The 25,056-nt window shown below is 51.2% G+C and overlaps 7 protein-coding genes across 7 annotated transcripts, besides 1 other annotated feature; 4 read left to right on the forward strand and 3 right to left on the reverse strand.

Moving 5' to 3' along the window:
• Positions 1 to 1,373: 1,373 nt before the first annotated feature.
• PODANS_2_9170 (uncharacterized protein) lies at positions 1,374 to 2,586 on the forward strand (the record flags this gene model as incomplete). Its single annotated transcript, XM_001911686.1, has 3 exons — positions 1,374 to 1,402; positions 1,498 to 2,316; positions 2,376 to 2,586. 3 exons carry the CDS (start codon positions 1,374 to 1,376, stop codon positions 2,584 to 2,586), a joined length of 1,059 nt encoding a protein of 352 aa, XP_001911721.1.
• An 874-nt stretch (positions 2,587 to 3,460) lies between these two features.
• Positions 3,461 to 5,104, reverse strand: PODANS_2_9180 (uncharacterized protein; the record flags this gene model as incomplete). Its single annotated transcript, XM_001911687.1, has 1 exon — positions 3,461 to 5,104. The coding sequence occupies one exon, from the start codon at positions 5,102 to 5,104 to the stop codon at positions 3,461 to 3,463; it is 1,644 nt and encodes a 547-aa protein (XP_001911722.1).
• Positions 5,105 to 5,435: 331 nt separating this feature from the next.
• PODANS_2_9190 (uncharacterized protein) lies at positions 5,436 to 8,189 on the reverse strand (the record flags this gene model as incomplete). Its single annotated transcript, XM_001911688.1, has 2 exons — positions 5,436 to 8,054; positions 8,121 to 8,189. 2 exons carry the CDS (start codon positions 8,187 to 8,189, stop codon positions 5,436 to 5,438), a joined length of 2,688 nt encoding a protein of 895 aa, XP_001911723.1.
• A 756-nt stretch (positions 8,190 to 8,945) lies between these two features.
• Positions 8,946 to 10,248, forward strand: PODANS_2_9200 (uncharacterized protein; the record flags this gene model as incomplete). Its single annotated transcript, XM_001911689.1, has 3 exons — positions 8,946 to 9,096; positions 9,157 to 10,036; positions 10,092 to 10,248. The coding sequence occupies 3 exons, from the start codon at positions 8,946 to 8,948 to the stop codon at positions 10,246 to 10,248; spliced, it is 1,188 nt and encodes a 395-aa protein (XP_001911724.1).
• A 415-nt stretch (positions 10,249 to 10,663) lies between these two features.
• PODANS_2_9210 (uncharacterized protein) lies at positions 10,664 to 12,065 on the reverse strand (the record flags this gene model as incomplete). Its single annotated transcript, XM_001911690.1, has 2 exons — positions 10,664 to 11,703; positions 12,017 to 12,065. 2 exons carry the CDS (start codon positions 12,063 to 12,065, stop codon positions 10,664 to 10,666), a joined length of 1,089 nt encoding a protein of 362 aa, XP_001911725.1.
• Positions 12,066 to 14,266: 2,201 nt separating this feature from the next.
• Positions 14,267 to 15,826, forward strand: PODANS_2_9220 (uncharacterized protein; the record flags this gene model as incomplete). The annotated part of the gene is made up of 1 exon (XM_001911691.1): positions 14,267 to 15,826. The coding sequence occupies one exon, from the start codon at positions 14,267 to 14,269 to the stop codon at positions 15,824 to 15,826; it is 1,560 nt and encodes a 519-aa protein (XP_001911726.1).
• Positions 15,827 to 16,645: 819 nt separating this feature from the next.
• Positions 16,646 to 16,780: a sequence feature (rRNA 5S pseudogene?).
• A 3,376-nt stretch (positions 16,781 to 20,156) lies between these two features.
• Positions 20,157 to 23,536, forward strand: PODANS_2_9230 (uncharacterized protein; the record flags this gene model as incomplete). The annotated part of the gene is made up of 7 exons (XM_001911692.1): positions 20,157 to 21,119; positions 21,184 to 21,475; positions 21,521 to 21,593; positions 21,645 to 22,166; positions 22,228 to 22,234; positions 22,278 to 22,344; positions 22,401 to 23,536. 7 exons carry the CDS (start codon positions 20,157 to 20,159, stop codon positions 23,534 to 23,536), a joined length of 3,060 nt encoding a protein of 1,019 aa, XP_001911727.1.
• Positions 23,537 to 25,056: the final 1,520 nt, after the last annotated feature.

Below are 25,056 nucleotides of genomic sequence, written 5' to 3' on the forward strand. Positions count from 1 at the left end.
ACGTGTCAAGTTGAATTCTTTGAAAACCTATACCTGTATCAGCAATAAAAGCGTTAGCTCAACAGCCTGGCAGAGCCTGCGGGATGACAGCATGTGGTGTTCAGATATTCAGGAATTGCCATGGTATCGTCACCCTAAACACACGGCACTGCTGAACCTCTATCTACGATGTAAATAGAGGCTCGACCGTTGTTGAGTAGGTTTACCGGATTGTTTAATTGTCATCAGGTTAAAAAAAATGGACAGAAAAGCCAGACACGTAGGGCAATCGACGTACCAATTGAAAGTCGAGAGCGAGCGTGTGTAATATATATATATATATTAGAGAATCCAAGGTTATCAAATCTGGTCTACGTGGCAGCAAGTAAAAAGACAAGTGGGAAAGAGAATGTCTAGTGCTTCAGGTCATCACCGCATCATGGAACCGCGCAATTAAGGGGCACTCGTGACGATGGTTTTAAACAAGGGCTTCGTAGAGTTAATCTCGACTCGGCAACTGAGATCGCCAACAGCATGGGGTGCGTGGTGATGTTGGTGATGTATTCACAGTTGATGGTCTTTGTGGAAGAGAAGAAAAGAGAATGTTAAAATTGGCGGCGCGAAATTTTTCTTTGTACGAGACTCGACTGGCGAGGTTCTGGTGGGGTTCTTTGTGCCGGCTGTCACCGCCCGTAACGTTCTGGTGGTCGGCCTGGTTTTGGTGCTCCCGGCACGGTGGCAGTGGTGGTGGGCTGCTTTTGCCGGCCAGTCATGTTTTTTTGGCACTAAAATGTGGTGGAGACGTCGCGAAGACCCGCCACAGTGCACTGCCTGTTGCTTTGGGGGCCCTCTCAAGATTTGTTCTTTTCCACCATTGTTCGAGAACTGAGAAAACGGCTTCTGACATCCCACCACGCTTCCCTGATGCTCTAAAACCCTGCCGCCCAACCTTCCACCTTCACGCATACCTTAATAATAGGATATTCTCGTGAGAACATCGCCCAGACATCCATCCCGCCACTGACGCCAACTGCCACCTACTACCACCATCAAACCGCACCACTACCTCCAAAGGTCCTCGAGACGAAACAGCCGCCCGCCGTGTTAATCCTCCTCAACCCACACCTGACATCACCCACCTCCCTTTCCGCTCGCCTTCCCGTTCGAATAATTCATCACTGTGAGCGTCACTGCGCATTAATCTGAGCACTTGCACTGCAACATTTTGTGCTCTCGGGGCTTCCAATAGTCGCCCTTCGTGTCTGTTGCACCACAGGCCGAACTACACCAGAGGTTGCTGTCGATCATTGAAGGGCGTGGCTGGTGCTTGCTCGCAAGCTGTAGACACTCTTTAGACACCCCCTTTTCCCCTAGTACCGGTTTCCATCTTCTCCATGGAGAACATATGGAGTCGCCGCCCCGGGTGAGTATTTTTTTTTTCTTCCATCGTCTTCACTTTGTCCAAGCTGTTCGGCGGGGTCAACCGGAGCTGTCGTGCTAACGTTTTTGGATCACAAGTTCGAGCAAGCTCTCCCTCTCTACTTCCGGCTCCGGTCAGGGCGACAGCCCCTCTGGACGCAACAACTCTTTCAGGCGAATCGGCGGTGATAGCTCTTCGCTCCAGAAAACCAACCCCTTCAGTTCCATAACCACGCCGGGAGGCGGCTTGGCGTCACCTACAGGCGGCGCATCGAATGCCTTCGGCCTAGGATCTGGCGCCTTTGCCTCTTTTGGTTCGGCGAAGACCCCTAAGGCGACTGGAAATCCTTTCGAGTCGTCTTTGGGCGCTGCTGTCAAGACACCCGGTGCGGAGAAATCTGCAAAGGAGGGTGGCTTGGCTGGCAAGTCTGTCGGCCGGGTGGCATCCAACGCCTCCCTGCTTGACTCTGCCAGGACGTCAGGAGCGTCAGTCCACCGGCTGCGTGACAGCTGGGTGTTCTGGTTTCGCCCGCCCATCTCCAAGGCGAACGGGTTTATCGAGTATGAGAACACTCTGCACCCAATCGCCTCGGTTGATACAGCCGAGAACTTCTTCGGCGTGTACGGGCACTTGAAGCGGCCGTCAACACTGCCGCTGGTATCGGACTACCACCTCTTCAAGAAGGGAATCCGGCCAATATGGGAGGACCAGGAGAACAAGGCGGGTGGCAAGTGGGTGGTGCGCCTCAAGAAGGGCGTTGCGGACCGCTATTGGGAGGACCTGCTGTTTGCCATTATTGGCGACCAGTTCGGCGAGGCCAGTGAGGAGGTTTGCGGTATTGTGGTGAGCATCCGTAACGGGGAGGACATCCTCAGCATCTGGACTCGTTCGAGTGGACAGCGGGTCCTGAAGCTCCGGTAAGTTTATATTTCTTGACAAGCTACACTGTTGCATCCTACTTATTCTGTCGTCACAGCGAAACTATGCGCCGAGTCCTGTCGATGCCAAATGACACCAAAATCGAGTTCAAGAGCCACGACACCAGCATCCAGCAGCGCACTGCTATTGAAGAGTCCCGGCGGGAGAAGGCGGCGAACAATCACCACGGTGACAAGCGCAACAACAAGCAGCAACATTATCAGCAGCAGTTGCAGCAGTCGAATGACGAACAGCAGAAGAACTTATAAGTACAGCCCTTTTGCAACCTTATGTAGCGAAGCGAGCGCGGCCTCGGGTCCCATCCTAGCGTATTATGATGGCCTACCGAAGAGAAATCCCAAAAGAATTCCGTCCGTGGACAAAAAAGCTTTCCAGGCATTGTTGTGTGTGTGTTTTCTCTTTCTCTTTCTCTCTTTACCATCTCTATGTCCTGTGTGTAACAACATATTTCCGGTTTTGTCTTTTTCATCGAGCAAGCATTGTTTTTGGACAGTCATTTTTCTCAACTCGCCGTTTTCTCCTTCTGTTTGGACTTGTAGCAGTAGCAGGCAGGGATGATTGGTGTGGGCGGTGTAAGCTGTGATTTTCTACCTGGTGTGTGGGAGGAAACGGCCAGGGCGAAAAAGGGAGAGCGGGTGGGTGGTGAATGCTGTGGGTTCAATGGTTGAAATGCGCGAAATGACTTTTGGGATATTTAGGAAGGGGGCGGGGAAATTGTCGGGAAATGAATGGATTGGGTTCATCATGCTTCGAGGGATCAAGGCGTGCAGCGCGTGATTTAGCGATTTTTGCAAAAGCAGGAAAAGAAATATTTTGAAGTATGGGCTTCGTCATGTATGTTGCTGCTAGTGTTATTGCTGACAGGAAATATATGCTGTTGTCTTATCAGTAAGTGTCGGGTACATCAACCGCCGATGATAACCGTCAGGTACTAGTTCTCATCCACATGTTAAAGTGTTTGGGAGTTGAATTTCTCTATGCAATTTTTATGTGCTACATTTCCCATGTTTGCTGCTTTTTCCTAGCTTTTTAACTGCTTCCGTACTGTAATCTGGTATCATCAATCATCTTCTACACCGTACCATTCAACCCCAACCTCTCCATCCCCCTCATCACTCCTAGTCACGCCATCCTCCCCTTCCCCTTCCCATTACTCCCCCCCTGCACCTTAGGCCTATCCCTCCTCTCCCAAACCTGCAGATACGTCTCCCCCAGATAAAGCAGCTCCTCCCTAATCTTCTCCACAAACAAATCCTGCGCCACCACCCACTCTCCCTCCCGGCTCTTATCCCTCAGCTGCACCTTCCACGTCTTTTTTTCCTCCCCCACCGCGCTATCCGCCACATCCTCCTTCTGCCTCACCGCCTCGTGCACCACATTCGCGACCAAATCATACCATATCGGCTCCCCCGGCTGGCAGTGACTAGGATCAGGCTCAACATACGGCCCGACATCCAAATTCCTCGCGTCAAACGTCACAATCGTTGGGTTGCGCTCAGAGACAAACTTGTTTTTGGAAAAGCGCTTCACATGAAAAACGAGGAACGGCGGGAGGGGGTGCATTAGTCTGTATCGCTTCCGCTGGGCGTTGAGTTCCTGGGCTTTCACGCCGTTGTATTTCGCCAGGAGTAAAGACAGTGGGACTTGAGGAATAATGTTGGCTTCTTGTTCGTCCTGAAACAAAGGCGCGGGAGGGAGGTCCAAGGTGAGGAGTAAGAACCGAGAGATGTCCGTTTGGACTTGGGCAGACTCTTCAAACCGTAACCTGTCACTCGCGTCGGCTTTGGCGGTGATGGCTTGGGATTCTACTTTTAGCTTTCCCTGAAGGATGTGCTGGATGGGGGAGGAATGAGGTTTTCTCTTTGAGCCGCCTAGGCCGAGGTGGAGGTTGTTGAGATACCATGATAGGAATTCCACCGGGTCGGATTGGGCCGTGAGGGTGAAGCGTTTGTTGGAGCGGAGGGAGATTTCTTGAAGGAGCTCGTGGGGGGAGACGTGGGATTTGAAGGCGCGTGGGTTCCAGATTTTGCGGAAGAGGATTGAGGTCCGTTTGACGAGCTCGTCGCGCTTGGAGAGGTCTTCTAGAAGGAAATAATTCCGTAGCGGGGAGACGTGGGAGAGGGATTGGACTATGACGTTGAGGTAGTCGTTTTCTTTGATGTTGTTCATTCCTACGAAACCGGGGGTGTATTCTTTCCCGAGGAGGGTTCGGGAGGTGCGAGGTTTGCGATCGAACTCGGCGACTTCTTGTCGGGTGTAGCGCGGATCGGAGACGTATTTGATGTCGTCGAGGGACTTGCTCATGACTTCGTATCCTTCGGGTAACACGTACACCTTTTGGGTGCTCATGTTGATGTAGACGTGGTGGTCCTCGTCGAGCGCGTGGAAATAGGCGTGTGACTTTGGGCCACGGCCTTGGAAGTATTTCCCGCATACTAAGCATGCGTATACGTTGATATTGGACAAGCTGATGGAACAGAGCTTTTCGAAATCAAAGTCGAGGACGTTGCGATCGATGGTGTCGAGGTACAAGTCGTCGTAGCCTGCTGTCGGTGCAGCTTGTCTGATGGGCGCCTTTTCCTCCACTTCATCGTCAAAATCATCGCCTTCCTCCTCGTCTTCTATCCGTTGCAGTCCGTTCGTGTGGTTATCATCTCCGTTTGCGCTGGGGGTTAGGCTCTTGGTGTAGTCGTCGAATCTGGACTTCTTGGAGGCTGGTGAGCCTACTAGCTCCTCGAGAGCTTCTGACGCCTGACGCTTCGACATCTCTGTATGTTTGGTGTATTTATGCGACTTGGATGATGGTGCATGCCGTCGGCCGAACGCGAAATGCGCTTGTTGAGGCGTTGATGGACGTTGTCGTGCTTTTTCCCCAAGAGGACCGCGAAGTTGAGCATGGGCCTCAGGTCAATCAATTCAATCGTCGGAGCAGCCCCACCAAAGCTTTGGCCGCCACACAACCTTGGCACGGCCTTCGTGTGACGCTTGCCCAAATAGGCAGTTTGTGGACTAAATTTCGTGCGCGTCTCACACCAGAGAGGAGGTTGATGGCCAGGGGATACAATGTAGGTATACTATGGTGGAAACTACTACGCTATCAGTCCTTGATCCCAACCTCCAACATCTCGGCCAGCAGATCCCACTTCACGGCTGCCTGTTCCTTGCTGGCCCTCGCCACGCCCCTGAGCCCCCCAGCAACGAACCTCAGGTGTCTCTCAAAATCACCTTGATACTCCTTCAACAAGAGATGGTGCGGTTTCCCCTCGTTAACCTTTGCGCTCTGTTTGATTTTCCACTCCAGACCTTGGTTTTCCTTGTCCGAGTCTTCGTCTTCGTCATTTCTTCTCTTTGGTTTCGGTGTTGCTGCCGCACATTTGGCCTTGGCTTTCACTGGTGAGGTGTAAGGAGAAGAGATCACCGATAACCTTGTAATCTCATGTTCCTCCTTCTCCAGCCTCGCCATTTCTACTTTCTGCGCGTCCGCAACCTTGATAGCCAGATCGAAAATGTCCAGCATGCAGTCCCGAATAGGCTGCAATTTGGCGCCATGGCATGCTTCATGGATGATTCTGTTCACAAAGGTGGCATGGGCTTTGATCATGTCGTCCACATCCCCCGCATCTCCCAAGTTAGCTCTTAGTTTTGCTGTGTTAGGAGCCAGCACGAGTGTCGTCAAGTAGGTAAGGATGGCGTCGCAGAACCAGAGGAGTTTCGTTCGCAGCATGTAGTATTGCCCCATTGGACCCGTCGCAGCGAGGCTTCCTCGGGGGTGGAAATTCTTGACTGGATGCTTCAAGACATGTATCGCTCTGCGGACCTGCAGCAAAAAGGTGAATATCGTCTGATATCCCTGTATTGACTCCTCTGTGACTACAACCTGCACTGGCCAGTTCAGACGACACCCAAGACGGATAGCAGGGAGGTTGACTCGAACAGAGCTCCGGCCAGCAATGGCACTGTGAACAACGGTACGAGGATCGATTTCGGCAAAGATGCGATAGTTGTCGATAGATGCCGAGAAAGCCTCCTGAGCAATCTCGGTCAACGTAAAACGATCTTTCCAGCTGCTGCTAAAGTTGTCGAGGTGTCTGAAGACAGCCGAGGCCAAGGCGTCGGATTTGGAGCCGTCCGACATGAGGTATACTTCTTCAAGCATGTCTAGACTCTGGAGCAGTCCATAAGAGTTGTAGAGTAGCTCTTGAAGAGTGGCCGCTGCAGTGTGGTGCTTGCTCTGGATCCAAGCATCAAAGGCGGCGCTGAAGAGCTCCGAAAAGGGGGCGAACTCCAGGTGGTCTGGGCAAACAGTAGCAAAGTCCATCCTGGGTTCGTCTGTTGCTCGGTATTTGCTGGCGGCCGCATGTCGCTTCATGTTTTTCAACACCACAATACTTTTGCCCGCAGTGAATATTCTGTGGATAGCAGGTTTGAGAAAACGCGGTGCGTGCAGGTGGCCTTCTGGGGAGCGCAGCAAGTTGAACTGTCCCTTCCAAATATGAGGCAACGGAAGCTTGGTAGAGGACTCCGACACAAAGAATGTTCGGTCCCCGGCCAGAAGTCTTCCTTCTTCCATCCACAGGCGAATTGGCTTGAGATAGACCTGAAAACAGTCGAGAAATAAACCACCTAAAAGATGGTAGGTGTCCCGGTGCGCTTGGAGCTGAGCCATCCCCGCCGCATCGTATAGTAGCTCAAGATATCTGAAGCCATGAGTGTTTCTTTCCTCCTGAAGCTGGCGGATGATATCCGAGAGCGCATAGAGTGGTTTCAGAATCGGCTGCACTTCGGTCAAGATGCCCACCAAGCTCACCACCACATCCTCCTTAATCGCAACATATCTGCCTTGAATTCTCGCCAACTTACCGTCGAGCGAGGTCAGGGCCTTTTGTAGAGAACTCTCAAAGACCTGCAAGAGAGGCGACTGTGCTTTCCTTTTGGAAAAGGCTCGTAAAGGTGCGAGCTTACGACCGCACTCAGCAAAGGAGTTAAAGAGAGCGGTTGATGCTTCCGTTGAAATCCCCTGGAGCTGGTAGAGCGGACTTGGGCTACAGTCTGCATCGAAAAAGGTTGTCGGTAAGCCACTAAGCATAAACAACACCTCTCGGAGCAACTGCAATGTTGATATGGTCACTTTTTCAGGCTGTTCTCCTCCATTTTTTGTTGAAGCGTCTCGCCATGACAGTGCTTCCCTGACTTGTTGCAGCAGCTCTTCTCCTTGGGGTTTGAACGCACTGTCCAATGCTGTGCGTGGTGCTCTGTCGTCTACCGAGGAAGCTGATGTGAGTGATTCAACGGAAGCGACCGTTCTGAGGTCGGCGACGTCTTCGTCGTCACTTGAATCTGGGGCGTGGCGGTTGAAGAGCCAAATGTCTCGTTCCTGTACCCAACCATCTTCTCTAGCAATGTCTTTCCATGTTAACTTTGGTGGGGGTATTTCCTCGGGTTCAATGAGCGCGTCAAGCGCAGTGAGGTCAGTCTTTTGAGCCGGCTGGTCGGCGAGCTCGAGGAGAAAGTGGAAGACATCAGGCGTAAATTTGTTGTGGTGCGGTTCCAGTGCCTCGAGTCGCTTACGAAAAGCATCTGCAAGTGCATCCCTTCCAACGACACGGAAACGTTCCTCCAGGCCCTTGAGTCTGTCTTCGACCTCAAACTGATTGGTCCTAAGATAGGTATGGTTGCGAAGAAGACGGAGAACAGCCTCCCGAAAAATATCTCGGGTCTCTTGATCAGACTTATGTCGTGTTAGTCAAACTGAGGATCACAGCCAAGCCTTGGTGGAACTTACTTCGGGAATCCCAACGATGGCGTCCACCAGTTCATCGGTCGAGGCACCCAGTTGCGCGAGAAAAGCCATGCTGATCTGGTCTCCCTAAGCGGAGCATTCTGCCAACACGGATTTCAGAAACCCAGATGCCGCCTCAAGGTCAAGGGGTGGATGCAGGCTCTCCGCTGGTTCACTGCCCGGGGATGTTTGTTGTTTTAAGCTTTCTTGGGTGGGACGCGAAACGGGAGACCACTTTACGCGGTACCCTAGTTACATGCTGAAGTGGTTTGGGAATAACCGACACGAGATGCTGCAACACCATACCTTGTGTTCCAAGTCCACACGAGGTAACGTAATGGAAAAGAGACCAGAGGCTCTCCAATGCGAGGCTTATGATGTTTATATCTTTTTCGACACAAAAGAGAGTTAAGAATTGTCAACTGGTCAAGTCTTCCAGAAGACTTGAAGAACCCTACGCACGGGCCACGAAGATAAGAGCTGATCGTCCCTTATCGCTGACATCAAACCGCCTGCCGCCCCTTTTCGTGAATTTTTCGGCCCGCATCTGGTTCCACTGCGCTGGGCGCTGCTTTAATTGCCATCCACCCAGTCCAACGTGCCGAAGGGACCAGCCAACGGCTGATTTGAACGACGCAGTTTGGGTTTGGCGTCGCAACCATCAACCAACAAAAGACACACGCGACCGACGCTTCAAACACGCCGTCACGACCATTTTGACCTTTCTAACACCGAAATTACATCACAGGCTCCAAGGCCGTATTCGCCGGCAGTTGACACCGATACGAGAACCCCACGACATACCGACCCCTCGGCGGATTCGCAAGGATGGCCATTGCTCGCCCCGTAAGGGTCCTGGGCTTTGCGGCCGTGGTGATGTGGTTCTTCTTCATCTGGCAGGTCCTGAAGCCGACATCACCACCAAAACACAAGGTCAAAGAGATCATCAAGTCATTCGAACGAGATCCAAACCTAGACCGTACGCCAACCCCGTTTTCGATACACCATGGCATCGCGCGCTGACACTGCTATTAAACAGCAACGGGAGAGCCAGAAGGCATTTTAGTTCACGCATCCGAGGAATATGCACCCGGCCCCGCGGGCACCGCCCGAATCAATGCCACCCTACTTGCCCTCGTACGAAATGAGGAGCTCAACGACATGCTCTCCTCCATGCGCGACCTCGAAAGAACATGGAACCACAAGTTCAACTACCCCTGGACCTTCTTCAACGATGTCCCTTTCACCGAAGAATTCAAGAAGAAGACGCAAGCTCTTACCAAAGCAGAATGCCGCTACGAACTCATCCCGAAGGAACACTGGGCTGTCCCCGAATGGATCAACATGGACCTCTACAAGGAATCCACCCAGATTCTCAAGGACAAGAAGGTCCAATACGCCGACATGATTTCCTACCACCAAATGTGCCGCTGGAACAGTGGCCTCTTCTATCACCACCCTGCTTTGGCCAATACGCAGTACTACTGGCGCGTGGAGCCCAAGGTTCACTTCTTCTGTGATGTCGACTATGACGTCTTCCGCTACATGCAGGACAACAACAAGACCTACGGCTTCACCATCAATCTCTATGATTCTCCCGACTCGATCCCTACTCTGTGGCCCGAGACCCTGAAATTCATTGCCGAGCACCCCGAGTATGTTCACGAGAACAACGCCATGGACTGGCTGACGGATAAGGTCCGCCGGCCAGACCATAACAAGAAGGCTAATGGATACTCGACTTGCCACTTCTGGTCGAACTTTGAGATTGCCGACATGAGCTTCTGGAGGAGCAAGGCGTATGAGGATTACTTCAACCACCTGGACCGGACTGGGAATTTCTTCTACGAGAGATGGGGTGATGCGCCGGTGCATAGCATTGGACTGGGATTGTTTGAGGATAAGAGCAGGATCCACTGGTATGTTGTCACTCTAATGACTTTTGTGGGATATACGCTGACGAGTGACCGACAGGTTCCGCGATATCGGATACCAACATATCCCCTTCTTCAACTGCCCCAACTCGCCCAAGTGCAAGGGCTGTGTGACGGGTCGCTTCACGGACGGAGAGTCGTTCTTGTATAGAGAGGACTGCCGACCAAACTGGTTCAAGTTTGTCAGTCAAGGGTAATGAGCTTGACGCCAACGTGGCTGCACTGTATACATTTTGATCATCGAGATCCTTGGCTTCTCTGGACGGGGGTTTTATTTTGGATTATGACTATAATCATGCACTCACACGCCACACAGGGGAAGGCATTTGGGAAAGACTGAGCGACAAAACAGGTGTCTGGCGCAAGCGGGGATTTTGACTGGTTTATTGGCTATTCTAATGACGCTGTTACATATACATACTACGAAAAAGGGGGGTAACGTTAGGGGTGGAAGGGAGGCTACACGGTTTGGTGTAGAGGGCAACAAAGAATTATGCAAGAAGTAAATGCATACAGCATGTTGTGTGAGAGAGGGGCTTCACTGTTCATGTTTTACTAGGTTAAATAGAAGAAAAGAAGATGCGACAACCAAACCTGGCTAATGACGTCTCTCTAGAGCTCGCCATACACGTTGACCACCCCACTGGTACCCCCAACACAGAATTGGTTCCCAAAACCCCCTTCCTTCCACGCGATACAACTAACCACATTCTTCCTCGCCTTTTCTTTCCCATCTCTCCCGATAGTAACCTTTTTGTTACTGGCATCACCACCCCAAGGCACCGGCACCGTGGCGACCAGCTTTCCAGTGAGCAAATCCCACGCCCAAATCTTGCCCTCCTCCTGACTGGTTGTTCCCGTCACCCCCGCCGCCTCGGAAGTGAGCTCATCCCCCACAACAACATACCTCTCCTTTCCACCAAGACAACTCTGCACTCTTAATTCAGTGTTTTTCCAACCCGGGTGCTCGTACGTCTTTAAGCAAGTCCCATCCCGGCGATCAAACAGCCGCATCTTGCTGTCCAACCCCCCCACCAGCACCGTTTTTCCATCTTTAGACAAACTCAAGCTCGTGACCGGCGTGCCAATGACATCTGTGGTACACCGTCCCATACGAATGTCGTAACTCCTCACTCTGCCGTCTACACTCCCGGTTATGACCTCTGGGTTCCCATTTTGGGGGACAGCAAGAGAAGTGATCGCGTCTTTGGCGTCGCTCAGTACTTGGACAGGTTTGTTGCTGTTGGATTTGACGTCCCAGATTCGGACGGTTGTGTCGTGGCCGCCGGATATGACGAGGCTGTCGTCGTGGCCGGAGAAGAGGACTGCGTTTACGCGGCCGGTGTGGGAGTGGGCTGTGGAGGCTGAGCCGAGGCGGCGGAGGGGGAGGGCGGTGGTTACGTCCCAGAGGAAGACGGTGCGGTCGCCGCCGGAGGAGGCGAAGCGGTCGTTGAGGGAGGAGACGCTTAAGGAGAGGACTTCGTAGGTGTGGGCGCCGGTGTAGGTTTGGATGAGGCGGCCGGTGGGGGGTGAGTTGGGGAGGGGGGAGGGGGTGGTGGAGGTGGGGTTGTAGAGGCGGATGGAGCGGTCGGAGGAGCCGGTTAGGATGTAGGTTGAGGGGGGGGAGGAGTAGGTTAGGGCGTGGATGGGGCCTGGTGAGGGGGTTAGTAAGTGGTTTCTTCAAGGGGAGGCGGGTCAAGGTCGTTGTGAATGTCTCTGTCTGTCTAATCGGCGTGTTGGCGGGTACTCGTGGAGGGGATGAGGGAGAATCAGCATGGCATATGGGGGGGATGAGTGGCCCTAAGACAGCGATGATCTCAAACTGTTCATCGTGGACAGTCAGATAGCTCAAGGCTTGAAGTGGGGCTCAGCTCATGTAAGCCCATAGGGAGATGCAGTTAAGGGGGATCAATGTTGTCTGTAAGTACACAGAAGGGTGTCATCAAAAGATGATTTGTTACCTACCATTGGACCCGACAAGCTGGGCTACAGGCCGTGTGGGAAATTCAGACATATTTCTTGATATCCAGATGTTCTTCAGTCCCTTGGCGTGAACCTCCACCACCAGTCGCCCCCCAAGCCGCTATCACTCCCTCCGAAGCGCAAACCAGACGATGTGTAATACTAAAGAAGCTGCCACTTTTGTTTTATAAAAAATATGCTGGTGTGGTATCCAACCAAGGGCGCCGTTCTCTTCGGTATGTTGACTTGGTTTGGGTTTAGTGATGATACGATTGAGCAGGCCTTGCAAGCGATTACAGAGCTTTCGTTTGTAAACACATCCGGAGCGGTATAGACGGGTTTGTGTTCATCAGCCGGATGACTACTGCAGAGACAGTTTACCGAATGAGTGGGTGAGATGGTGGTGTGTGTGGTACAAGTCAACATGTGAGGTCGTTGTGGGACCCCCACTTTTCTGTGAACTGAGCGCGGTTGAAAGTGGGGCCGTTCAGCTCTCTTTGGCTTGTTTCTTGGCCCGTGAGATTTCGGAATTCGGAGGTCAACGGCAGTGTACTACACTAAGTATTTGCTGTGGTCAGACAAGTCCCGTCCCTTGTCAGATCCTAATTGGACTTGGAACCAATCATTCTATCGAATACATCAACTTGCAATTGAGAACTAGCCAACTCTAGTGTCAGCTATGCAGCGCTTATCATCGATAATAACTCGACTTCAGCCTGCTCAAACCTTTGACTTCCAATTCCTATAAACCTGGAAGTCCTTGCATCAGAAGTTGAGAAAGGGAAAGAACGATCAGCTTGTTTGTCTCTTTCCAATCTCTGGGAAGGAACTCTCCGGATGGGACATGTCCCGGTCGGTACCTCCACTTTCAAAGGATCAGATTTAGAAACCCCCCTCCGAGTGGGTGAATTTACGATAAGGTGATACCCAACAGATCAATCAAGTACCACCCCTTTTTTGGCTTTCTGCCGATATGCATTCTGCGTGTTCCATGCATGGCGCATACATCTCAGGCATACCGCTGTGGGTCTTTCCACTGGCATCTATCAACCGGCACCGGTACTATGGATCCTATCAGCAGAGTCTGTCAAGAACATAACATGCAACAGCATGGCACACTCTCTACTAGCGTCAATACAACACGGTGACACAACCTTATCGCTCCCCTACTATCGATCATCTATTTACATATACTTCCACTTCTTGGCTTTCTTGGTCCTTTTGCCCTCCAAATTGTCCGATCCTGGGATTTCTGCATCATCCATGCTTCCTATCTGGGTAGGTGCATTGTCAGATTCTGTCACCGCCTCGAACTCGTTACTGACATTTTTTTCTCTTCAGGGGCGTCAATGTCACCCCACGACTGCCCTGCTGCCGTGATCCTGAAATACAGTCAAAAGAAGCCCCCGCTAGTGGAGGCTAGCGCCTGCCCACCAACCCACGATGTCGCAGAGCAGACCACCTAAGACCGCAAGCGAACAGTCTCGCCCGCTTTCCACCCGCTAGTTATGGGCCTGAATGTAACGGCAAACCGTTGCTCAGCACTAAGGCCCGTTGTACATTATCATCACAACAGGCAGCAAGATACCGGCCAGTCGGCTTTGACGTTTGTGGCTGTAGCCATGGTGCGATTTGACAAGACGATGACAACCGCATTTTTCACCTTAACCGAGTATGCCATAAACACTAGTTTGGTAGCTAAGTGTCCTTATCGGTTTCGCCTCAAAGATACCTCGCAGTCTCGGCACTTACAACGCCCCTGCATTACATGCTTTGAATTCCTGACTTGTCTCGAACCGAGGCCTACGCTCTATCACTCGCAGGAATAAACCATCCGTCAGACATGCATCTTGAGACAGACGCACAGAATCGAAGATCGACTCCTGCAGCGATGAGAAGCCCCTGTCTATTCCCAACCAAACTATCAGGATTCAGGGGTGTGCTTCCTGCTTATTCCCCGACTCATGGGATGCTTCCCGGTTGTATATAAGATGGCTTGAGCAGCGTTGCTCTGGAATGCTGTTTGTCGCATGACAACTCTGCTTGGTTGATTTGCTTTCTCCCAAATCATCGTTCTGGTCTGACATAATCACCTCTATCCACGCTGCCGTGTCTCCTATACAATGGCTCGCCAATATGACAACATCATATTTGACTTGGGCGATGTGTTATTCCATTGGGATGCAAGCACTGTTACTGCCCTTCCAAAGAAAACCATCCGCGCCATGATGAATACCACCATCTGGCTAGATTATGAGCGGGGCTTCTTGTCGCCGGGGCAGGCACACAAGGTATGTAGGTTCTCTTTCACCCTCAAGATGCATGAACAATGCTAACTCCGGACCTCAGCTGTTGGCTACCGAGCTAAAGACCACACCAGAGCTAGTGGCCGAGTCACTTGAGCAAGCTCAGTTGACACTCCGCCCTGATGCTGAGATGACAGATCTGATCCTGAAGCTCGCAGCAGCACGCACAAGATCGGGGCAAGCCAAGGTTAGGATTCTTGGTCTCTCGAATATTGCCAAAGACCACTTCATCGGCATTCAAAAGATCCAATTCCCGTGGCATCTCTTTGATCGCATCTTTACTTCCTGCGACACGGGAATGCGCAAGCCAGACTTGTGCATCTACCAGCACCTGATCAAGGAGACTGGGATCGACCCTGCTCGGACTATTTTCCTTGATGACCGTGTTGAGAACATTTTTGCGGCTCGTAGTCTCGGTTTGAGAGGCGAGGTGGTCGGTCGTCTGGGACCCGAAAGGTCGCAGTTAGTTCGTCTTCTTACGAACCTCTTACTGCCTGACGACACTATAATTCGCGCCGAGGGGTTCTTGAGGTCCCGAGCGGGTAACCACCTCTCTGAGTTCGAAGGGAAGGACGTGTCTTTCCGCGACAACTTTTCGCAGCTTCTTCTATGGGAGCTCACGGGAATGGAAGAGCTTGTGTATCTCACCTGGCCAAGCCGTCCATCACCTGAGGTATCTTCAGCTTCGTCACCGGTCGATACCATTTCCAATCCAGACTCCGCCGTGGAGCTACTCCTAGACGAGAGCCCCTCTAGCTCGTCCCAAAAAGTTAAACCCGCCACCACCTCGTCCCCGTTCTGGAATTACTTCTCCTCCCAACCAGTCCTCACAACCAACACGTTCCCCGCCGACGCAGATACCACGTCGATCGCTTACCTCAGCCTGCCAGAACAGCACCTCTCTTCGGTGGTGCCGCCATCAGAAGCCATGGCCGCCATGGCAGCCAACACGAGCGCCGATGGTATCATCCAAGTCTACTTTAGCTCTTCCCGTCCGCACACCTGCCCTGTAGTCTGCGTTAATGTCCTTCGGTTCTTTAACAAGTTTTCTTCTACTCCCGTTGAAACCGACGATCGCCTCAAGCCCACTGTTGACTTTGTCATCAACTCGCTTGCTAACAGGGCGTATGTTCACGGCAGCAGGTACTACGTCCCAGAGGCGTTTTTGTATTTTGCCGCGCTGTTCTACAATGAGTGCAAGGGGAGTTCACCTGGTTTGTGGGGGAGGTTGGATGAGCATATGAAGGGGGCTTTGTTGGAAAGGTTGAGGGTATCGGCTGCGGGGAATACGGCTGCGCTGGCGATGAGGGTGAGGGCTTGCCAGGTTGTTGGGTTGGGGAGGGAGGTGGCGAGGGGGGATTTTGAGGAACTGTTGGGGTTGCAGAGGGGGGAGGATGGGGGGTGGCCGGCAGGGTGGTTTTGCAGGATGGGGAGGACGGGGGATGCGATTGGGAATAGGGGGTTGACTACGGGGATGGTTTGGAGGGTTTTGAGGGATTGGTCGTGATTTTGGAGGACAGAGGCTCCAGTTGGGTGGGGGAAGTTGGGCTTGTGAGTAGGGGGTAAGTAAACAATGATGGAGGTGTTGGCCGGGGAACGCGAAAAGGGGCTTCAACTAGGCACATCAAACTGTTTATATTGGAAGAGAATTTAGAGAAAATCATTTTTCCATCCATATTTCGTTCTTTTCGAATGATATACATAATTCCATGGTGTTTCCATGTCTTGTACCTATGGGGAAGCCCAATTTAAAGTGTTTGTATTGCTACAGGTAAGCTCAGTAATGACGCTTTTGGGCTGTGTACCACCTTTGTGCTCCCAACCAAACTGCATAGGTACCTTAGATAGCCACGCAAAAACTCTCGCGCTGCATGATCTCATAATGCTCTTCTTTTTTCACGACAAATATTCCCTGATAACCCATACCGCCACCTATCAATTTCAGCAGTCACGCCTTCCATCACCAACAATATGCCCACCAAAATCTTCTCCATCTCCGCCCTTATCGGCATGGTCATATCGGCAGCCAACCCGCCAGATCCCTCACGCGAGTTCGAACTGCTCCAAGCCCGCCAACCAGAAGAAGCGCCCAAACTGGCCAAGTCAGGAACAGGGATGAAAAGTTGCGTTAGGAAGGTATCTGGATCGTGCCTTGAAGCTGTAGCCACAATATCCCCATTAGTTATGGCAGTATCAAATAAAAGAGAACGAATGAATCCTCCAGCCAGGCTACACTGCTTTGTGGCTGCTAATTGTGTATCCTCGGGCGTCTAAGGTAGATACTGATGGTGAATGCCAAGACTTGGTGATGGGGTCATGTGGAGCTCAAAAATGAGCAAAAACATACAACACCAGGGATTCCCCAGTGGTCACCCACCTGAGTACTAGTCTGGCCCTTGGCAGCTTATCTAGGGGAGAGCGGACGGGATCCCGAGCTTTCTGCCAGGTATGGTCGTATGTGACAATTGTGGCTGGAGTTAGAGTTTATACAACAACAATGGTTTGTGCCTGGCCGATATGAAATGTGATGGCCGAAGTTTGAGGGGAACGTACAGCGTTCTGTTTCATGTCGAGGATTCCTCGCTGATCCTATCTCTTCTAAATCTGCTCATGATTCATGAACTTTGAACTTGTCGCCCTGGTTGTTGCCGCCCTCGTTCTAGGCGCTAAAATTGACCCTCACGCCTGCCCTGGTTGCTATGCCCGACACAGTAACCCGCCCTTTGAATACATGCCATGATATCCGTTTGAAATTGTGTTCCAATCACGATTCTCTCATAATTTTAGTGCTGAGTCCCTGAGTTGGTGTACCTACAGTACCAGAGACAAATTTGACATCTACCTCAAGCTACCAATCCTAAGTATCAATGATCCTATCATCTATCCCCAATCAAGAAACCACTTACTTCTTCGTGCAAGCCCAAAAAAAAGTGCGGTTTGTCCAAATCCCCCGCTAGGACTTACGCAAAAGATACAGACTCAGATTCAATATGCGTGCCCCTTGCCAGACCTCCAAAGACCAAACCTGATGTCATTCGCAACAAGTTGTTTGGGCATTCTTTGCAGGATTTCATCACCGTCATGTTTCTTTTACTTGCCCCAGTGCTCCCTTTACCGCGCAGACCTCAGCTACCAAGGTGATGTCATGAAAGCTTAGGGGGAAGGGTGTCCTCCACCTCTCCCGCCTGCCTTCCAAGTGCCCACAGTCCCTTCCTCCCATGACAACCTCAGTACATCGGCCTATCCCCGTTCCATCCTACCCCCAGAACGAGCCAAGCACACCATTTAAGCCCAATCAAAGCCGCTTGGTACCATAGAAAGCGGGCAGATGGTGTAATGCGCCAATGATGACCAAAAATAATCCATTCATTCTAATGGGATGAGGGTTCAGTCTCAAGTCAGACAAATTCTTAGAATGAATACGGCACTGGGGAATTGAGGCGCTGGGGAATTGAGGGCCTGGGGGATTGTTGGACTGGGGGTTTATAACTCAATGAAACATCTCAAGAAAGAAACATTGTTTCTTATGATGAGAAAAACAAAGGTTTAAGTTCTGAGACGCATTCTTTTTAATAAACCACGGGAAGCATAGGGTTTGTGATGGAAACGTACCTTTGATGATTTTGTCCCTGCGGGGAAAAAAAAGAAATGGCAGAGTAAGACAGAAATTTATACTGCATTGGACCTGTGATAAAGTTTGCTCAATTGTGTTTAAGCTTCATGACGCGAAATGGCGGTGGCAATCCGGCTTGCGCATGTTAAGCGCCTTGCAGCTGTTATCAGTCAGCCTCACGATGCTGAGGATATAAGCTTCTTAGACTATATGTTGATGTTGGGACGTACGAACACCTTGTCGAGTCTCTTGCTGGGCCCCAATGGATCCCATGTTTCTTGTATAGACATATTTCTATATGGATATATTGTCCCCTGTGAATATAATTGAATAATATCCATGAATGAATTGTTAATAAGCATTGAATCCAATAATTTACACTTTAACAGTAATTTAACAATGAAAAGATGAAAGCACATGATTCACCTGTTATCATCAGACCGGCTGCTCGAATCCACTGACGGGACTTGAGCTGAGTTTTGTGGGTGGCGACATATCTGAAAACATTGGGGCGGTTGTTCAAGGATGGGTACCTCAGGTACCTCCTGAGGTTCAGGCAGGACACTTTAAGTTCCGATCGATGCCACCGAAATTGGGTAGAAGACCAACAATTTCACATCCGTGAGGGTGCTCTCTCCCATCTTCCTTACTTGCCGAAACAGTACATTCATGACCCCTGACGTTCGCCATGTGCAGCATCAAAACTTTATCCTATTCTTTTCTCTCGTGTTTTCGCCATGCAGTGGACAGCCTTCGCCAAGTATCGTTCAACTGGATCTTGTCTTCCCCAGAAATCAGTCGACATACCAGCCCACATACCTCTTTCTGTGGTATTCGCCATCCACAACCCTAGCGTTCTCTGGCCCATCCACTGGATGTTTACATGGCCGCTTCAGTCACTAACGCCAACTGCGAATGGAACTGATCTTGGCTCAGTCGACGAAAGTGAGATTTTTGGGTGGGGCGATCCTGGGAACTACCAAAGCATCGCGTCAGACCCTTGGCTGCTCATTCCCGGCGTAAAGAATCTGGTCAACTCAACCTCGTCACAGTTCCTCCTAATAGTCCCCCTGACAATCAGCCATATTTGTGAACCCAGCGAATCACAGATTCCTCCAGGGGCCAAGGGGTGGAGCCGCTCAGTCGACAACGTCATCTTCTTCAACCTCTCGAGGAACGGCATCTTACCGGACGTTGAGCGTGCGGGATCTTGCCCTTTGCCAGTTGGTTCCATGAGCTTCTATACAGTGGTAAAATACCCCTGCCCAGTGCAGCCGGAACTTTCACCCGTCAAGGACTGCGCCTACAAGATCGACCCAAGCACACATTCAAGAGTGGAGGAAAGCATGCTCGTGAGTTTCTCGTGTAAAGGCACGGGGATTTCCTGTCCCAACACCACTGGACTTGTCGGGCCGTGTTGAAAGAGCTCGACTGCTTTCCGAGGCACATGGACTGAAAGATGGTTGGAGGACATTGTTCGGGGCCGGTGGGGTGGGGATGTTTGGGCTGTTACTTGAACGCCACCATGTAAAACAGACCCTCCTGCCTGCAGCTTCGGCTTAGAGTTTCGTTTGTGGGTCGCTGTGGCTTTCATATATTGTGAAGCAGCCCCTCTTTTGTGCAGCTTCAAATTTCACAAGGTGCCTGCCTCGTTCTCATCAGTCATTCTCATCAGTCATTCTCATCAGCCATTCTCATCAGTCACGTTTCTTGATTTGGAAGCTGGGAACGCCACACAAACAAAACTCCACACGATCTTCTTCTGCTTTACGAGATGTTGGATTGTCTCGACCGGTGAAAGGGGGGATCAATGGTCCTGTTCATTCCCAAACACCGAGAAAAAATGTGAATAGTGGACACGTCCAGAGGCATGAAGATGGACAAGTCTGAGCCTCGGGGAATTAGTTGGCATGTCAGGCGGAACGGAGCCCCTTTCTGGAGCTCTCTGCCATGGACATCGAGGAACCTCGTCCCGAGGAGCTACCGAGAATGAATGTCGTCCGAACGCCAACCGCCTCTCGAAAGAGGATGAACGTTCAGTAAACAAGAAACCGAGGTATCCATCAATGTCATTGCACAATGGTATTCGATGGCCTTTGCTCAGGAGTTCCTTCAAAAGACGGTACTCGCCAGCTTTCAGCATCGTAGTGTCCAGACATTCGATGCCATGGATATCACAAAGACTACCTGACACTTTCGGAAACCCAACGACAGGGACCTCAATATGGCTGTTTTCTATCTTATTTGCCTACTTCTTTTCCAACCAGCGGCATCTCAAAGCCTAAAGAGCCTTGCCGGGTACTTTTCTTCTCTTTCGTTGATCAAATGCCCTGTTCGCTGTGACGACTCCGGTTCCTCCCAGAATTGGACTCGTTACCACGCCGTGTATCAGCTTACGACTTGCGACAAGCCACCACATCTCAGCTTTGCGTTCAGCTCACCAAGCCCCAACGTTGACAATCAGGACAATATCACCACACCTTTCGTGGTCCTCAGTCGCTCCACCAATAAAGGGCACTTGGTCCTTGATGAGCAGTCGAAGGTGTTCGACAGCTTGACCAAAAAAGGCACCAAGAACAGCACCGCCAACATCGAGGTATTCTCAGAATCTGTTTCGGACCTTCAAATTCCTGGCCAGAAGTTCGCAGTCATCAGAGAGATCCAGGCATCTCTTCTCTTCAACACCAGCGCAGCAACGGAGCAATTTGACGGCAGCATTAGACTTGTGGTCAATTATGGAGACACCACATTGGGTGTGTATATTGGGGGAGGACTTGACATGAAGGGGGTGGCTCTCTTCCAGCTAGAAGAGTTCATAGCTCTCGTCCAGGACCGCGACGACAACACATTGACTGGTCTCCAGCTTTGTGGGGCTAACCGCACCGCACAATACACCATGGGAGTCTTTCTCGACACCACCGCTGATGTGGCACTGAGGCTCTTCAGGGTACAGCATGCACTCGAGGCCTGGTCCTTGTCGCATTGTGTCGTGGGACTTGGTCAACGGGAGTCACTCAAGCCTTCCACATTTTGGCTGCGTGAGCCCAGTAGAACAGCCCTTCTCAATGGTACCAACAGCATCGGCAACTGGACGACGCCCGTTTCACCATTCAATCGCGCTATGGCAAAGACATCATCTCATGTGGCCGAGTGCCGGACGATCCAAGTTGCCTCCGGCGATAGCTGCGTATCTCTGGCCCAAAAGTGCGGGCTGAAGAACGCCAACGACATCACCAAGTTCAAATCCACAGAAGCACTTTTGTGCCACACTCCGTCCAAGTCAGCACATTTGCTGCTCGGCTGGTACACTGCCCGACGTTCGACCAAAGCCTACGCCTGATGGGACCTGCGCTTATTACATTGTCAAGAACGGAGATTTTTGCAACAAGATAGCTGCTGCCAGTGGCTTGACGGTCCAGGAGCTGGAGAAGGTTAATGAGAACACATGGGGCTGGAATGGCTGTGACAAGTTATATGTCGGCAACACCCTCTGCCTCAGCAAAGGAAACCCACCACTTTCCGCTCCGGTCCCAAACGCCATCTGTGGACCACAAAAGCCGGGAACCACCTGACCACCGCCGGGGACAGATCTTGCGTCTCTCAATCCATGCCCGCTCAATGCCTGCTGCACTGTCTGGGGTCAATGTGGCACGACAGCCGAGTTCTGCACCGTCAAAGGTGCCCCATTCGGTACTCCTATCAAGCCGTGAAGGGTCGGGTGCATCTCCAACTGTGGGATGAAGGTCATCAACAATGCTTCCCCTCCGTCAGAGTTCAAGAGGATAGGCTACTTTGAAGCCTGGAGCTCGGCTAACAAAAAGGAGCGGCCTTGCCTGTTTATGGATGCCACCCAGCTTCCGACAGGATACACACATGTGCATTTTGCCTTTGGGGAGGTATCCTCCAACTTTGCCGTGGGTGTCAGCAAACTCAAAAACCAGTTCGACAAGTTTGTGAAGATGAGAGGCTTCAAGAGAATCATTGCCTTCTGTGGATGGACAGCGTCTACTGACCCAAGCTCATTTTGGATTTCTCGAGAAGGCGTCAAACCGGGCAACAGGGAGATTTTGGCCACCAACATCGCCAAGTTCGTCATGGACCATGATTTGGATGGCGTGGATCTCGATTGGGAGTATCCAGGTGCGCCAGATCTCCCTGATATTCCTAGTGCCGACCCGCTCGATGGACTGGCATATCTGGAACTCCTGAAGTTGTTGAGACAGAAGCTTCCGTGGTGAGTGAGATATTTAGCTGGCCATGTCTCTTTTTCCGTCGGCCACTAACACCGGTTTCAGGACAATAGTTGGCGATCGCTGCTCCCGCTTCCTACTGGTATCTCAAGTAGTTTCCAATTGGGGAGATCAGCAAGGTCGTCGATTACATTGTGTACATGACTTACGACTTGCATGGCCGTGAGTTTTCGATCTGTTTTCCATCGTATAGAAGCAGCCGCTGACTTTGATCCTAGAATGGGACTTTGACAGTCCTTGGTCCTCTCCAGGCTGCCCAGCAGGCAACTGTCTTCGCTCACACATCAACAGGACGGAAACCCTCAATGCACTTTCCATGGTCACCAAAACTGGCGTCTCATCAACCAAGCTCATCATCGGCATTACCAGCTATGGTCGGTCTTTTCGGATGGTCGACCCATCCTGCACCGGTCCTATGTGTACATTTACCGGGGCACTCTCCGGAGCAAAACCTGGACGTTGCACACGCACCGCCGGATATCTCGCCAATACAGAGATTCAGGAGATTTTGCATTACGACAAGTCATCACGCACCTATTACGATGAAGGCATCATGAGTGACATTCTGGTGTACGGATCTGACTGGGTTGCCGACATGAACAACAACAACAAAGGGCGTCGGGAGGCTCTGTGGAAGTCAATGAACTTTGGCGGCGTCTCAGACTGGGCGATCGGCCTTGCCGAGTTTTTACCCAATGATGTCTCTCAGGTTCCGTCACTGTCAATGGAGGAGATCAAGGAAGACTGGGCCAACATCACCTGCAAACACCCCTACGCGAGGAACAGCAGCTACAGGCAGTCCGACCGTTGGAAAACCCTCAAGGTTGATGAGGCTTGGAAGCATGTTGTTGGTAAGTGGGACGCTTGCGCAAAGTCTGGCATGCCTTTCCCTGTTTTTGTGAGCCGTCTTCTCAACGGTCCCGATGGCATGTACTGCGGCTCGATATCCTCCACAAACAACTGCCTTGCAACAGTCGAATGCAGTGACGAATCCGAACGCCGGCCGGCAGCAGCTCTCCTTTTGAGTTCATTTGTGAAGCTTGCTGGGATCTATTACGAGCTGTACGATGGAATCCAAGCAGCTCAGGTCAATCTTATCACGACACTGTCCAAGTTCTCGAGCACTTTTGCACCAGAACAAAAGGCGGACGAGTCTTTGACCATGACTTTGAATATCTTGAGCGCTGGCTTCGGTGTGCTGGCAGGCCCAGTCTTTGCGAAGGCTTTCTCGTCTGGAAATTTCTTCTCTCAGAATCCTGGTATTGGAGAGAAGCTGGAGTCGGCAGTGATGAAGGGCATAGAGTTTGGCCTGGCTGAGGCTAAGGAATACGCCAAAAAAAAAAAACCCCTGTAGGTCTCGTCCTTTTCCCCATGTCCTTTTATCCTACACATCAGACAGTTAGACCTTAACACTTCGGCTGTAGAAACGAGCCCGTGACGGAGGATCTCGCATCGCAGTTCAACTGGATTGTGATGAGTTGGAAAGAAATTGTCGACATTACACAACACCAAGCCTTCTCTAAGACGAAAGATGGAGTTAGCTATCTCAGCAGCATGATGAGCAACGGCAAGCTGCTCAAGGTCGAGCCGATGAACAGGTTTGACACGGAATCCACCATGGTCAAAGTCCTGTACGCCTTCCTGATTCCGCATGTCTGGCATCTCCGAGCCTACAGCCCTGTTCTCATCCACGCCGAGTGGGACTGCCAAAAGGTTGGGGTCGACAAGTTCATATGGCTCCAGTCCGGCGACAAGGATGTGGCCAACATGTGCATCGACAACCCGTCAGCACTACTTTCTTTTCCCTGGAGGTCCAACGATGATAGACCACAACTGGGGCAACTGGGGTGGAGGTTCGGAGCCGAATCGAATGCCGGTCTTGCCAGGCACAGAGACTCTCGGGTCTCCATTGATGGATGGGCAAAACGATCTCATGTAGGGATGGATCACGCAGATGGACATTGCAAGAAGGTACGTCATTTCACAAACATGTTGACCCCGAGCACGACTGCATGAGTACCCGCTGACAGCTTGACGGTGTCTTGAAGCGCCACGCCAAGTGGGGAAACAAAGGCTTCGACAAGCTTCCGGATCACTTCAATGGGGAACACCGGAATAACTTGATCGAGGAGGTCACAAACGGCGATGTCAAGCTTCTGCCGGGGATCATGAACATCCCCATGTGTGACCCTCAAACAGTATTTGAAAACTAAAAGAAGCGGACAGCCGGCCAAAAGACGGATTGGGCATCGTTTCCTTGTGACGAAGAGTAGCCTCGCTGCGTGTGCCACTGTTCTCAGTCCACTGCCGCCGCTCTGGCATCTGTTTTTCTAGGGCGGCTTCATTCAAGACAACCGGGTGTGGATGAGCAGGGCGGCGGGCATTTGGGCCGGGCTGTGATGCTTTGGGAGTTTTTTGGGTAAGGTATATCATGGTTGGATTGTTACACTCGCTTAACATTTTTATTTGTATCTACATGCTTGATACTAAAACTTGTGTCTTACCTTATCACCATGGCCCTCTTCGATGCCTTACAGTAGAGACCGAAATATGCATTCAAAGGCTTGAAAGAGACGAGGTACACCTTTTAACTTTTTTTAAATATATTTCACCTGTCCTAAATTATCGTTGGATCCGCCTGAACTATCCTTTTACCCCCCTAACTATATTTAAACCATTTCACTGTCCTTAAACACTTCTTCATTACCTTAATTTAAAACGCTTTTCGACTATCTTAGACTACCTCTATACTATCTTGAAGCCCCTTGGAATAAATATGGACTCAAGACCTTTTGGATATCTTTCAAGGTTCATTTACCATATTCAGAGGCCTATTCACTCTCTTCCAAGGCCTCAGTCCCGAATATCAATCCC

This window comes from Podospora anserina, chromosome 2, assembly GCF_000226545.1.
Source record: "Podospora anserina S mat+ genomic DNA chromosome 2, supercontig 2".
NCBI classification, from domain to species: Eukaryota; Fungi; Ascomycota; class Sordariomycetes; order Sordariales; family Podosporaceae; genus Podospora; species Podospora anserina.